The sequence below is a fragment of the Anser cygnoides genome, chromosome 4 (assembly GCF_040182565.1).
Source record: "Anser cygnoides isolate HZ-2024a breed goose chromosome 4, Taihu_goose_T2T_genome, whole genome shotgun sequence".
Lineage (NCBI taxonomy): Eukaryota > Metazoa > Chordata > Aves > Anseriformes > Anatidae > Anser > Anser cygnoides.
The window spans coordinates 36,810,149-36,824,225 of NC_089876.1; the positions used below are offsets into that span (position 1 = coordinate 36,810,149).

Genomic DNA, 14,077 nt, shown 5'->3' on the forward strand with positions numbered 1-14,077 from the left:
GTAATATACAGGAAAACTGCCATCAGTCTGTTTCTGTTTTCTTTGTGCTAGAATGTGGGTCTGGACACGTGGAGTTATGTCTAAGCGACATGAATCCTTACTTTAAAGAGTTGTGATCCAGGCTCTAAATGGGGAGACTCCGAGCATCTATATTTTCTCTTTCGGCTGCAGATCTGTCTGACAGCGTTGGCAGCAGCACCTAGTTTGTCTCTGAGCTGAAGAAGAGAAGAGTATAGGCATCTGGAAATGCCAATGTTAAGCAGAAGAGACAGCCAGACATATATCCACGTCAGAGGTGTTTTGCTCTGTTGTGCTGCCTGGTGTAATGGTGTAGCGGGAGTGTGTTTACAGTGGGAGAAGCTTTCAGACGCCCACTGATCCGAGGCTTTGAAGTGTGCAGAGGGTGTAGCAGCAGGTAATTCTCCGGGGACGCAGCCGGGTGCCCTGCAGGTGGCGTTACAACAGCCTTGTACATGATACATAATAGCTAAGCCTTTTCTGCTCCTGCTGAGAAGTGTAGTAGCTGTGGGGTAGAATTCCCTGAGGGCTAGAATTGTTTTATTGGTCCCAAGGAGTTTTCTTTTTTGATGGGCCTTTTTGGAATCAAAACATGTTTTTGACAGATCGTTTAACATATTGATACAGTTAGAATTGATTGTTTTGTTTTGTTTTGTTCCCCTTCTAGGAAGTGTGTGCTCTTCAGAAATATGGAAATAGAATTCATACCTCTTGATTGCTTTCTTTTATGATCATAGGGTGTGTGTGTTTTATAAACCCTGTAGTAGTATTATAAAAACACAGGTTTTATAGTGTAAGGTGTATATGTAATACCCTTGCGAACAGAAAGTTTTCCTGGTTGTGGCTTAGAAGTCTTCTTTCCAGCAGAGGTAGTATGTTGGAGCTTTGCCTCTCTTGCTGTGGATTGTATCTCATTAGTCATTTGAGTTTTTATATTTGTAATTTTTTTGTCTCCAAGTGAATAAAAGTGAAGGCCAAACTGAGCAGCACTAAGGAGTATGATTCTCATCTCTTTGCTCTCAGTGATGAAAACCTTTAAAAAGGGATATGAGCGCCTAGGCCATCCAGAAAGATCTTAACTGAAAGGATCAGGATGGTCTTGGTGTGGAGCAATGACACTAGCTAGGCTACTATGTTCGTCCTTACCCTTCGGAATCATGTAAAAGGATAGGCACTTACTAAGATACCTATTGTGTTTGATTTCTAATGCTGATTGCATTGCACATTCTAGATGTGTTTATTTAGCTCCATGCTTTGGAGTTTAACATTTTTCATATTCAGGGTTACTCACACAGTTTTTGGTGGTGTGGGTTCTCTAACAACTCATTTATCTTCCACCTGCTGTAGAACTCATTTTTCCCATGAGGTTTAATGTTACCTTACAAGGTTTTACATCTTCAAAATCCCAGTGATTCAGACTTTGGTTATTTTATTAAAACTAGGTTTAACTCTGTCTTGAGCCTATAGCATTTTTTCTAGTCTTGGTGATCCTAATTTAGTTTTAGACTACAGCTAGTATGCAGAAAACTGTTCAATTGGATGCTTACTGGAAGGAGTAATCTTGTTGAAAAGTGTCTGGAATCTTTCTAAAATACTCAGGTTCATGTGCTTTTACAGTACAGAAGAACTATTTTGAATCCTGTGTTTTGATCACAGCAGATTCTTCTTTCCATATAATCCAGGAATGGTTCGTATTTCATGTATTTAGACAGAAAAATCAGATCATTAATCACCGAAGTAGCTGTAATTGCCTGTTAACTTTTCCTTTCAGTGAGGTCCCTCTTCTGGATTAAGTATCAAAATACGGACAGAATGCTAAAAAGACAAATCACATCCTTCATTTTCCTCCTGCACCTTTATTGATGTACTCAGAGTTGGTGCGTTGCTTATTAATGAAAGGAGCTTTGGGTAGCTCAGTGACGTGGTCTTGGCACAGCGGAAGGCAGTGATATTTTGCCATTAAGTTTAATGTAAGCAGAGATGAAGCTCCTCTTTTTAGTTTTCATAAGTACTTAAATTTAATACCGTTATGGGCTGGGTAGTTTTACAATAATTTGTCTGGCTCCATTAATTTGTTGCACTTTCGTGTTTAAGTGGTGGTGGTTTGAATATGTGAATGCGTGCCATGTAGCTGGGTTCTGTTTATTCAGTGAGTAAATGTTTTCCCTATTGAAGTGAAGCCCGTGCCGAAGGTCACCTGTTACCTACACTGCATATCTCAGCCAGTAGCAAAATCTCAGTCCCATGAGAAGTTTTTTCCACCTTTTCCTCATAGTATTATGTACAGTCAGTTTACACTGCTCAGAAAAATACAACAGTCTCTTTAGTAATGTACTAAAATACCATGTGTTCTCTGCATTCACCAGTTTTATGTTAAGGAAACAGTTATTACAGACCTATGTAAAAAACACTTCTTCCCTTACTCAGTGTAGGAAGTTAGTTGACATGGAAAAAATACTCATTATAATATATCCTGAGGAAGGCTGGCTGCATTTGAGTTGTACCTTACATATGGAAATTTTACATAGTGTGCTTTCATATAGCACTTTAAAAAAAAAAAAAAAGGCAATTTAAAATGAAAAATCAGGAAATTCAGAAGTGGTTAAAATTTGACCTTTCATGTTGCATTAGGTGGTTAATTAATCCGGTGGCCTAAAGAAATACACATTTAAGACTCTGTTCTGATGCGTGGCATCTGCAGATGGCACAGCAAAGAAATGGAGATGGAAGATACAGTAAGGATTATTTTACTTCTCACCTTTGTAGCTTCTGTCTGTCATGAAAGATGCCTGGAAATCCACCTCAATACCTGCATGGTGGGGAACAAAACGAAACAAAGGCGGAAAAGGCTTGTTTACTTGCCTTCAGTTTATCACATATTGTCACCAGAGCTGAATTAAAGCACACAGGTAAAGACCCAGAAGCATCTCCTACTGCTATTGCTCTAATTTTGCCAGATGCGTACATTGCTTGGGAACAGCTGTACCAAAGCTTCCAGAGTCACCAGCTGTGCTCCCACAAAATGAGAACAAGACAACACTTTGCCAATACTGCCTGTCGCTCTTAATCTTTAGCTCATATGTGTTGGGCTTTCTCTCCCAGGCTCAACAGTAGGCTTGCAAACAGTCAGATCCACAGAGGAATTACCAGTTTTGAAGTGGCTGACTTGCTGATGCAGGGGTCTAACTAGTTGAATACCTCGGAGACAGATAGTTATTGCTAAAATCAGATTTTAGTCCTGCAGATGGAGAAAAGCATCAGAACCCACAAAAACAGAATGCTAACCCGTGTGGTGTAATCTGTACTAATTAGTATGTGGTGTATGTCCTCTAGTGAGTCTGTTGGTGGAAGGAATCACATATGTGTGAATGTTAAAAGGTTAATAATTAAATTGTTGTATTACAGGAAAAATCTGTGGTTTTCAGTTGTGAATTTTTGCTGTATCTCTCTGACACATTTTGATTGATTTCACTTAGTCCTCCTGATCTTGTTGAGTTTAGGTACAGGCTGATAGGATCCTCAGAAGCAGGGACTTATGCTGCTGCTCATGGTTTTCTTTAGTTTTCTCCAGAACATCGTAATGGAATGGTAATTAAAGGATCTCAGGAATTTGTTTTTCCACACAGGTTAATAAATGGTAGTCGGCTACTTCTCTCTCTCTCTCTTTTTTTTTTTAATGGAAATAGAAAATTATAATTGTAAAACAGAGGAGCTTAGGAAAAGCACCTTTGACTCTTAAAAAAAAAACAACTTTCAAATCAATTTCCGTGTTAAAACACTAAAATTCACTTGAAATAGTCTTCCTTTTTTTTTTTTTTTAATACATTCTAACCTCAAAAGGTAAGTTATTTAGCAGTTTGCTGTGTACCTTGCTCCAGGTTTGACTGTTGTGCATGTTCTGTGTAATGTCTGTTGTTCATTGCTCTGTTCCGGCGTGGTTGGCAATGGGGCAGATTCCTTAATGTTTTACCAGCAGAGAAGACTAAAGCAATGTAATGAATTCTGAAGATGACTTAGTGGTGTCTTCCATCTGAAAGTCTTGGATAGCTGCTTTACTTTGAAACTTATTTTTGTGTTTTTAACGGAGAACATGCCCCATCCTGTGCAGTGTATTTTTGAAGAGCTCTTGCTGATCCCCAAGAGGTTTCAGCTCCATGATGTGAGATGTTTCTCTTACAGACTACACTTCTTACTCCTAGCATCTGTGTGCACAGGCAGTGAAGAGATGAGTGGTGTAGGCAGGCTTTTGCATTGGTTCTGTTTTATTTGTCTGCAATTAATACCCAGAGTTGCAAAGTGTATTCAGCCTTCAGAGGTTGCCATGTAGTTCCTGGCTTCCCCATCATAATAGATATTGGTACATCTTTCATCTCTCCACCTGAGAAGGATTTATTGGCATTTTTGTTTGTTTTTGTTACTGCTGTGTAGCTGACGGTGGAAAATACCTGCCATACTTGTAAATCCTATTGAATCAGAATGAGTTGATTTGCACAAGCATAGTATGCTTGGTGTCAAAGCACTACCTCATCTATGGAGCGTAGTTTCCTCCTTTCTCTTTTTCCTTTCCTCCTGTTAAAATATTTGTGAAAGCTGACAGAGGCTCTGTCACAAAGTTTCAAGGCAAAAAGGTATAATTTGTTTGGAATGTAATGAGTAATTGTGCAGACAAAAATCATACAACCACACTGAGATTTCCTTAGGAAGAGAGATGGCAGCTTGTTTTGGTGGCTGTCCTGATTTGGCATGGCAGGTTGCTCGATTTTGAAAAAGCTTGCTCTAGTTAGAACTGCCTAACCAGTGCAGGTATTTAGGACATCAGTACATGAGGTTCAAATTTTACATTTTAGGCGATCAACAGACAACCTAGTCAGCTATTAACCTGCGGAAAGTGGATTATTGGTGCTCGGGGAAGGATGTTAGGAGATGGCTTTGTTCAAATGCTGGGCGGAAGGCGGTTGGTGCAGCGCAGCCAGTACATGCCTCAGCAGAGAATTACAAACCAAACAGAAAAATGATTGCAGTAGCTGAAGACTGAGCAGCCTCTATTTTCTAGGTCATTTTGAAAGAGTCTTTTTCAGGTTTGTCAGAGAAGCCCGTCTCTGGCTTACCTTACTCATACAATCCTACTGAAGTCAGTAGGCCTACTTGGGTGTGCTGAGGGAGGCAAGGCTTTTGGAGGTACCTGGCAGCAGTGACCGCAACTGATCGTTTCTGTATTCTAGGTCTGTCCACTTGGTCCCAGCATTCCAGATCTCGACGTCGGAGGACTTCATGTTCCAGGCAAGAAGATCGAAAACCTTCTGAGGTATTTCTGGAATTTGATTTGCATTATCTTGCATCTATCAAATGCCAAACATGTGCGTGTTCTGGTAATGGATCCATTTCTCCTGAAGTGCATTTTCTTTTCTTTTTGCTCCGTTTTCGCTGGCGCCTAGTGTCCCCTCCTCTGCCTTTTTATTTTTGGCCAGGAGATCACAGAGTTCAGCCGTTGACACAGCCACTGCCAGCACCAGTTTCCATCAGTGAATTTTGGCATAGTCTGACATCCATCCAACATAGCTGTGCAGTCTTTCTTGTAATATTTTGGGCATCAGAGTTTGTTTGTAGCTTGTCTTGTGAACAGTGAAAATTTATCTTAGGTGCATTTATTTCATACTTGATATTGGGTCTTGGTCTGTGATCTTTGTTAATGTGCCTGTCAAATGAGGAATCGGCTTTCTGACAGTTCTGTCTTCCGTAGTGCTTTGAGGAAATCATATCAAGGGAGATGTAAATGGCTTTGAACTTTCTAGGATGGATCAACTATTAGTATAACACCTAAATGAGACCCAGTTCTTTGGAAGTATTCATGCTGAATCTCCATACCTTCAGGCAGGTATTACACTGCCAACTCTGAAAAGGCTGCAAAGAAAGCATAAGATTCAGGAGGTAGAATTTCTTGAGTCGGCTTACTTGCCTGATAAAGGTACTTCTGATGCATTAGTGAGTGGTGGATGCTGAGAAAACTGCTTTGTTAATCTCCCTGATGACAGTGTATTTAAGTCACAGAGAAGAGTTTTCACAGGAAGACTCCCATTTATTGCTCAGTGTGTTAGAACTACACCTAGTACTGTTGGCTTTCAATCTTTTTCTTTTTTGGTTGTTGGCTGTTAAAGGCATTTTTTTTTTTTGGTTGAGTGTGCAGAGCTCTAGTGAATTTATTCTTGTTGGCAATAGGCTTACTTTCCTTAGCTATCTTTTGTACATCCCATATAAATAAACTTAGACACAGTTTTGAGAACTACTTCATGGAAGACTATCAAGAACTAATCTAACTGCACATCTTGCTGTTGTTTTTTATGTTCTTCAGTTTTCTCCTCTCCCCTTCCTTGCATTTGTTGTCAATGTCTTTCCAGTTTTGTGCTGTTCTTCTCTTGCTTTTTCAGCCTGGATGGGTTTTTGTATACTTCCTTCATATACTTTTCCATACATGTTAGCTCTGTTTCACAGGCATTTCGCCCTCTCCCTCCCTCTATTTGCACTGCCTCTGCTTGCCACAGCACACTCCTCTGACGCTAAGCTAAGCGTGCTGGCGGAAAAGTGACACTTGCTAAACTCCCTGGGTGAAATCCTGGTCTCACTGAAGTTGGTGGCAAAATTCCCATTGACTTTAGTGTGGCCAGGATTTCACCCCTTAGCTTTGAAGTGCTCTGTGCTTCTGAGAGCCAGCACTTTTGTAAGCTCTGCTTTGCTCCAGGCAGTCTGATTGCATCAGAAATTAGAGCAGAAAGAATGGTGTTATGGGGCCACTGCCCTGGGAAGGAGTTTCTTGGCTGTCAAGTACCACGTTAGCTCTCCTATGAGAGATCTTTGTGACAAGTTTATCTGAGCACCTGAGTTACTTTGCCTCTCAGATTGAGCAAGTTTTGCATCCCATTTTATATTTTTAGTAGTTTTCATTTGACGTTTGATTGCTTTAATTCAAATCACTTAGAAGTGCAGGATCCCCTGGCCAGCTGTGCTTGTTTGTTTTGTGAGACAATTTACTTTGCAGATTATTTTTCATTTCTTGATTGCAGCCTCATAGGACTTGTAATTGGTTTGTTTAAAACACTTCATTATATTTCATTACCTGCCCTCACCTCTTCCTTCATATGGTAATATTATTCTTTATTTTTTAAGGATAGCATTTTTTTGATCATGTCAAGACTAGTGCTGAGAAAAATGTCATAATTTTATCCTGGTTTATGTGACAAAACCAGAGTGGAAACAGAAACATTCTGAGACAGAAGTGGGGAATATGAGTGTTAGGAAGGAGGAGAGGTGTCAAGATACATTGTGTTGTAAGGCAAATCACACTTAAACAGTCTCAGAAGTATTATTAACCATCAGGTGTGTTGTTACCCTAAAAATCTTACATGCTCTATTGAAATTTTGGGTGTGTGAATAGCATATGACAGAAATTGCTGCCCTTGGGAGGCCTTCCTAATTAGCACACCGTGTGGCTGAGCTTCTTCCCCAGCCATACGCAGCCGTTGGCTGAACTAATGGAAAAGAGCCAATGTGGCCAGTGGCTTGGGACCGGCTAGGGCACAGGAGGTTTTGGCACTTTGCCCAGTTAGCAGCCCCGTAGAGCCTAGGAGCACTTTCCTGATAGCCTGCCTTTTCTTTCGTAAGTGCAGTAAGGGGCTGGATAGATGGCGAATTTGCTTAACCTAAACCGAGCAGTCTGCAGGGGAACTTTTCTTGCAAGTTTTGCCTACCTTCTTCTTGTGCTAGTGGTGCTCATTTTTAGTCACTTGGTTGCTTTTTAATCCCTTCCTTTGAAAGGGCATCAAGTAGTTAAAACGTGCAGAGTTGCAGAGGTAAGAAGTGCCTGGTGCAGTTGCTGCAGTTCGCAGCAGCCCTGCCTCGCAGGGAGAGCAGGGTGGGGAGAGCTGGAAGATGCGCAGACAAGTGCAGGCGTGCACTTCTGATGCCTGTGATACCACCCTTTGCTTTCTGAAGTGCTGACAGGCAGCGGCAAACCAGGCCGAAGCTGCCACAACAGTAGCACAGCATGACCACTATGAGAATGGATCCCTTTTATTTCGTTCTGTGGCTCGTGGAAGACAGCATTGCTGCTTTGTCGGTGACTGCTAACCCAGAAGTTGCCAAGATCACGCTGGTTTTAGAGGTGGATGCTTTTGCAAAGGCAGAGTAAAATTAAGCTATGGTGCAGCGGTGTCGGTAGTTGATAGAATAACAAGCACATGTGCTGAACATCAAGCTGCCATCAGAATTCAAGGTTGGGGCTTATTTTATTTGTCTTCTGGGTTATTATTTTAAATACTTGCACAAAGAGTCATCTTGGTAGAATTTCCTCTTGCGTCTGGTCGTGGTGGAGTCACGCCTTGATTTCTACCACAGGGAATTTGTAGAATGCCTTTGGATTAGTCAGAGCTCCAATAATTAAAAGATGATAACGTTGGAGCAAAATTGAGTCTTCCTTATGCTGTTGTTCTAAGAAGACTCAAAGCTCCTGCAGCTTTTATTGCAGCCAAGAGGAAGGTAAAATGGGGTAGTGTCATTTAGCATCATGTCTCTGGTGTGGGGGGAGCATCAGGACTCAGAGAGGAGCTAGCTGGAAGTCATCGTATCAGCGTTTGCACCTTCCGCCACCCCTTTCTCTGCGATGAAGCTAAACTTCTGTCCTGCAGTGCGCTGGGTTAGTTCACTGTTGATACAGTGACCTTGTTATGCTCTGTGCTCCATGGTTACCCTGGAGCTGTGAATCATAGAGTGTAAATATCAAATGTCAGTGTCTCTATTTTTCTCTCTTGGTCGCTCTCTTTGCAGGTGTTCAGAACGGACCTGATCACTGCCATGAAGTTACATGACTCCTTCCAGCTGAACCCTGATGAATACTATGTGCTGGCAGACCCCTGGAGGCAGGAGTGGGAAAAGGGAGTGCAGGTGCCAGTTAGCCCAGGGACCATCCCAGAACCAGTAGCCAGGTATAGTTTGGAGGAATGTAAACAAATATACATTTATGCTAGCAGCTTTTGTCTACGTTGCCTTGGCTTCTTGAGCTTTATCCTGCAGTGTCTAGCTAGAAAGGCCTTGGTTCGCAGAGAGAGCAACATGCCTCAGCTTTTTGAATGGTCAGAGGGGTCAAGAGTCAGGCCTGTTCTGCCTGTGTGTTGACATATGAGTGAGTATCAGAGTCATTTTTGGCATTACGTTAGGATGGAGTTTAATGACAGAGCTTTAAAAATATCTTCCATTGCATTTTTAAGCCCAGACTTGACCTCACTCAGTATTGCTGGGAGAGACCTCGTCGTTGTGTTTAGTTCCAAGCCATAGGTTCTTTTCAGAGAACAATTAGACAAGCCAGATTTAAGAGCTAGAGAAAATACAGCATTTATTTTGGTTTTCTGTTTTCTGTTTTTCTTTTTGTCATTTGATTTACTAACTCAGAAAACTGTTTGTACAATGTTTTAGCTGTTTGAAGAACCATCCTGATGTGCGTATAACTGAACACAGTAATGTGAGATTTTCCAGCTGTTATCCAAGAAACCATTATTTTCCTTCCCTTGTTTGTTACACTTAGATGTTGTTTTCTGTGTCAAATTAAACAATCCAGTTGTAAGGGCAGGAGCGCACTGCAGCCCATCTATCTGTTTCATGCTTAGTTGGGATAGGAGTTGGAGAAAGTGAGAAGAAGGATGATTGCCACTTAAACATGCTAGATCTCTTTGAGTAAGTGCAGGCTGGTGCATACGGCATTACCACGTGACACACCAGTGCTGGTGGGGCCAGAACAGCCCAAGCACTGATACACAGCAAAAAAATTTGGCTTATGTGACAGTGCCTCTGTTAGCTCTGTGTCTGGCAGCTTTAATCTTGTAGGGGGACTGCAGGAGCATTCGTTTGTGCTTCCTGCATTCTGTGCAGAAACCTGTAGACAGCTGCACAGCCCCAGCAGGTCTGTACAGCTCAGAACCGACCTGCATGGCAGGTAAACCCTTTCCTCCTTTGCCTTCGGAAGGATCAGAGCTTGCGCTTTCCTCAGGGAGGCAGCTCAGCGTTTCCCTGTCTGCTGGGCACTGCAGGGCGCAGGAGCATGCTGTTTCACCAGAGCTTGTACCCTGCTCCATGCTGCCCTCACCCACTGCCTGTATAAATGCCCCCCTCTGTACAGGTGTGCTCACGTTGTCTCCTCCTCGGTGTGTTCTTTGAAGTCTGCAGGAGGGCCAGGAGACCTTGGGGCTTCAGTAGGGGGAGACCCTCCCAGGTATTCCCCAACCTGTATCTGCCTTAAGTCTGGGGAGGTAGCTGGATGGCTCTGTCAGCTCCATGTGCTCTTTAGGAGAGCGTCGCACTTGTAAGGGTGCTCCAAAATTAAGAAATTAAAGGGGATGGGGAAGGAGGGCACCCAAAGGTGTGGATGTCAGCACAGGAGGCACTGCTATTTTTTTTAGGCGCTGAGCTGTCTTGTGAGGTTCTTACTGGTGAGCGCCTGCTGCTCAGTGGCCTTCTGATGCCTGATTCTTAGCCTGTTTGTCTCCTCACAAGATGCCATAGTTATGCTGGAGTGCTCAAACAGTTCTGTGCTTAACTTTGGGAGGGGAGGACGAGGTTACCCTGAGTTGGATAAGCAGCAGTAGCGGCTGGTGTAGCACAAAAGGAAAACATAGCCCAGCAGGGTGGGGAAAGGAGCGAGTCCATGCGGTGCTTCAGTGTGAGCGTATCCTCAGACAGGTGATTCAGTTAGTTGAACCTCCTTTGTGGAGCATTACAGCTCTTTTTTTAAAATTATTTTTATTTACTTCTGTCTCAAAAATAATGAGACTAAGGTGTTGTTTGTAAAGCCAAACTACCTGTGCTTATTTCTTCTGTGCCACTACAGTGGTGTATAGACAGTGTGTGCAGCATGCAGCCCAGAGGTGGTAATTTCCACACAGAGAAGTACTCAGGAAAGAATTGATGGTACAGAAGATTCAGCAAGCAGTGCCCTATTTAAAATAAAATGTCCGTGAGATGTAGTAATCTGTAATATTTTAATACTGTGCAGTATGACCAGGATCAATTCAGGCAGTGCAGTTAGCCTGCCAAAATCGTTCACCTTCTCATTCTTACACAGTTCCCTTCTGCACCACAGAAGCTGAAAATTCAGCATTTGGCTCTTGTCCATCATGTCTCAGATTCAGATTTTGTCTGAAATAAGCTAGGTGAGGGGAGGATTTAGGGCTGTGCAGGAGACTGGTTTACAGAGATCTGGTTGTGCAGATGCAGTAATGACAGGTCAGGAGATCTTTCGGGGGTGGGGGGAGGGGAGCACAGCTGGGAGCAAAACAGGGCAGAGGACGTCCTCCTTGTGGAGCTTTGGCTGTTCCCGACAGAAAGCTCTGTCTGCGTGGGGTGGTGCCATGTCTGCCCGCGTGGGATTGGAGCACAAAAAAATCATCAGTGCTAGTGCTGGGACTGGCGCTGCAGGAAGGAGTCATTTGGCAGCATGGCCCTGTTGCTCCTGGAGGTATCAGTGTTACAGCAGGAACTGGGTTGCACTCACACTGAATTTTAGCCTGTGCAGCTAACTAAGAAGAAGGTGCAGCATCCTCTGCTGAGAGACCTGCACAGCAGCTGAACCGACAGAGTTGTCTGGCTCTTTGGAGGTGAATCTTCAGCTTGCTGGGAGAATGACTGCTGTCCTTCGCCTACTGGGCATTTCTGCCCACAGTTCCTGGTGCTGCGAAGTTGCAGTATTGCAAGAATCTGACCTAGAACAGGTTATGTGCAGTAGGTAGTTCACTGTCTCCTGAACCAATACCTGTGCTTGAACAAAATCCTGGCCTGCAGCTCAGATGTGCTTTTGTGTTGTTCTGGCTGGCCGCCTGGAGCCTTCAGACCCTGAGAGGGGAGGTAGTTTCAGTGACTGCTGATTAATATTTGCGCAAAGGTTTGGTGCAGCACGGGATTAGGGATTGTGAAAGAGGAAATGCAGACCCAGGATGCCAGAGCTTGGATCTGTTTGGGTAAGTGAAGGCCAAGCAATTGCAAATTCCTGATTCTCTGTGGGAAAGGTCTTCTGAATTTCACAAAGATGGTGATGCTGTAGCAAAAAGCCCTTCCAAACATTCAAAAGCAACGCACTGTAAGAAACAAAACTTTAATTCTTGAATTTTCTTGACCTTGCTATGGTAGTTAAGCAGATGGATTTAAAAAAAAGTCATAAAACAGTTTAACACCCGTGTATAGGGCAGCCATCACTACCTAAAGACAAACTGTCTAACTAGCTTTAAACAAGTATGAAATTCAGGTAAGAGTAGCCAGAGTTCTGTCCTCCAGTCTTTTCATTTTATTTATAATTCTGGAAATGAAATGGGTTTCTAGATAACTCCACTTAATTTCTCATAATATTGCAAATCCTGTATGAAAATGCAATGTGCTGGTTTTCGTTCCCATCTCAGTTGTGCACGATATGCTTAGAAGATTGCTTGTGACTGTTAGCCGCTTAGCATGAGGCATTTTGAGTTCTCTAGAAACAAGTCTTTCAGCAGCCCAGCATACATAGTGTGCACTTGTCTGTTTTAGGATTGTGTCTGAGACAAAAGCTGTCATGTTTACGCGTCCCAGGAAGTACATTGCTTCGTCAGGCTCGGAGCCTCCAGAGCTGGGCTATGTTGACATTCGGACCTTAGCAGACAGCGTGTGTCGCTATGATCTCAATGATGTGGACGTAGCATGGTTGCAACTTGCCAACGAAGAATTCAAAGAAATGGGTGAGCAATGAGCGTTTTGTTGTCTGTTTGTATTTTTTTTTAAAGCTGACAAGCTTAAGAAGAATTTTCGCAGGGGTTCAGCAGTGGGAAGAGGTGATAGAAATCTGAAGAGACTAATCACCTTGGGGTTTCTGTGGGAGGCCAGATCTGATGGAATTAAACCCTAATGTGTATGCTCTCGTAACTGTTGAGCTGTGTTTGCTTAGACCAGGTCAGAATCTGGCAACGTGGTCATGTTCTCTGCTACTTTATGCTTTATAAGGGAGTTCTCACAAAGTTCGTATTTTGCTATCAAGGCCCTTGAAGAGCTCATCAGACTGACTATTTGTGTAGTTTTTTCCATTAAAAAGTGAAATGCTTCCTGATCTGCAGTTGGAGGGCTTGCCTTATGGTGTCCCTGCAACTATGAATTCCCAATGTTTTCTTTGATACCTGCTGCAGTGCTTAAGGTGTTGAAAATGTATAGTCTTTCTTTAAAAGGCAGAATGCAACATTTGAAATGAAGCCACAGCCCCTTCACTCCCATTTTTAAAATCCTTATCAACAAACAGTGGGTGACATCCCTCTAAAGGATTTTTATAGTGATAGCAATCATGAGATTAGAATTTACTTGCAAACTGGTCTAACTCATGCCATAGTGTGCTTTGCCAGTATAGTGTTTCGGGACTGCAGGGCAACATTTGCTCTGTTCATCAGCAGGGTTTTGGGTATTCCCTCCTGCTACCTCTCAGCTGCTTTGTATGGGTAGTAAGGAACGCATCGATCTCTGCGGCAAGGTCCTGTTCCCTGAAGGTGGAAACACTTTTGTAGAGTGTTTCTCCTCTGATCTGGAATCTAGGGAGGCTTTTTCTTCAGCATTTTGTGGAATTTGTGGCTCAGTTACTCACAGAGAGAGCTGAGGGGAGGATTTTCTTGTTCAAACGCACATCACGAGGTTGCCGTCTTCTGTATGTCACAGTGAACGGTAGATATTAGGAGTTAGGCAAAAGCAGGGTGTCATCCTAAGCCTATGCTTCACTGTAGTAATCTAAGAATATGGAAATTCTTGTGTTAAACTGACTTTGCAAGGGGAAAATGACTGGGTTTAGTAGCATGGCTTTCTTGGTTTCACAAGGGTTTGTGTGTCATAATTTTGTGGTAATGGTCGGTGTAGTACCAACGTGGAAGCATTGCATCCAGCTCATCCTCGTGGCAAGTGAGAGATGGAAGATGGGGGAAGCACTGTGCACTTTGTTATTTTTCCTTCTGCTTCTCTGGCAGATACTTTCTCAGGATTATAATTATCACTTCATAATTCAGATTTGTTAATTATATTG

General features: G+C 42.8%; 1 protein-coding gene across 10 annotated transcripts in view; it reads left to right on the forward strand.

The window, feature by feature from the left end:
- JADE1 (jade family PHD finger 1) overlaps positions 1 to 14,077 on the forward strand; it is a 107,624-nt gene that overhangs the window by 79,815 nt on the left and 13,732 nt on the right. For 8 of the 10 annotated variants that reach the window (XM_066995989.1, XM_013200032.3, XM_048078156.2 and 5 more), the window contains exons 3-5: positions 5,241 to 5,323; positions 8,836 to 8,993; positions 12,574 to 12,761. In XM_066995989.1, coding sequence (XP_066852090.1) covers positions 5,241 to 5,323; positions 8,836 to 8,993; positions 12,574 to 12,761 — 429 coding nt within the window. The remainder of the gene's footprint in view (positions 1 to 5,240; positions 5,324 to 8,835; positions 8,994 to 12,573; positions 12,762 to 14,077) is intronic. The other 2 variants (XM_066995990.1, XM_013200035.3) reach the window with 1 other exon arrangement.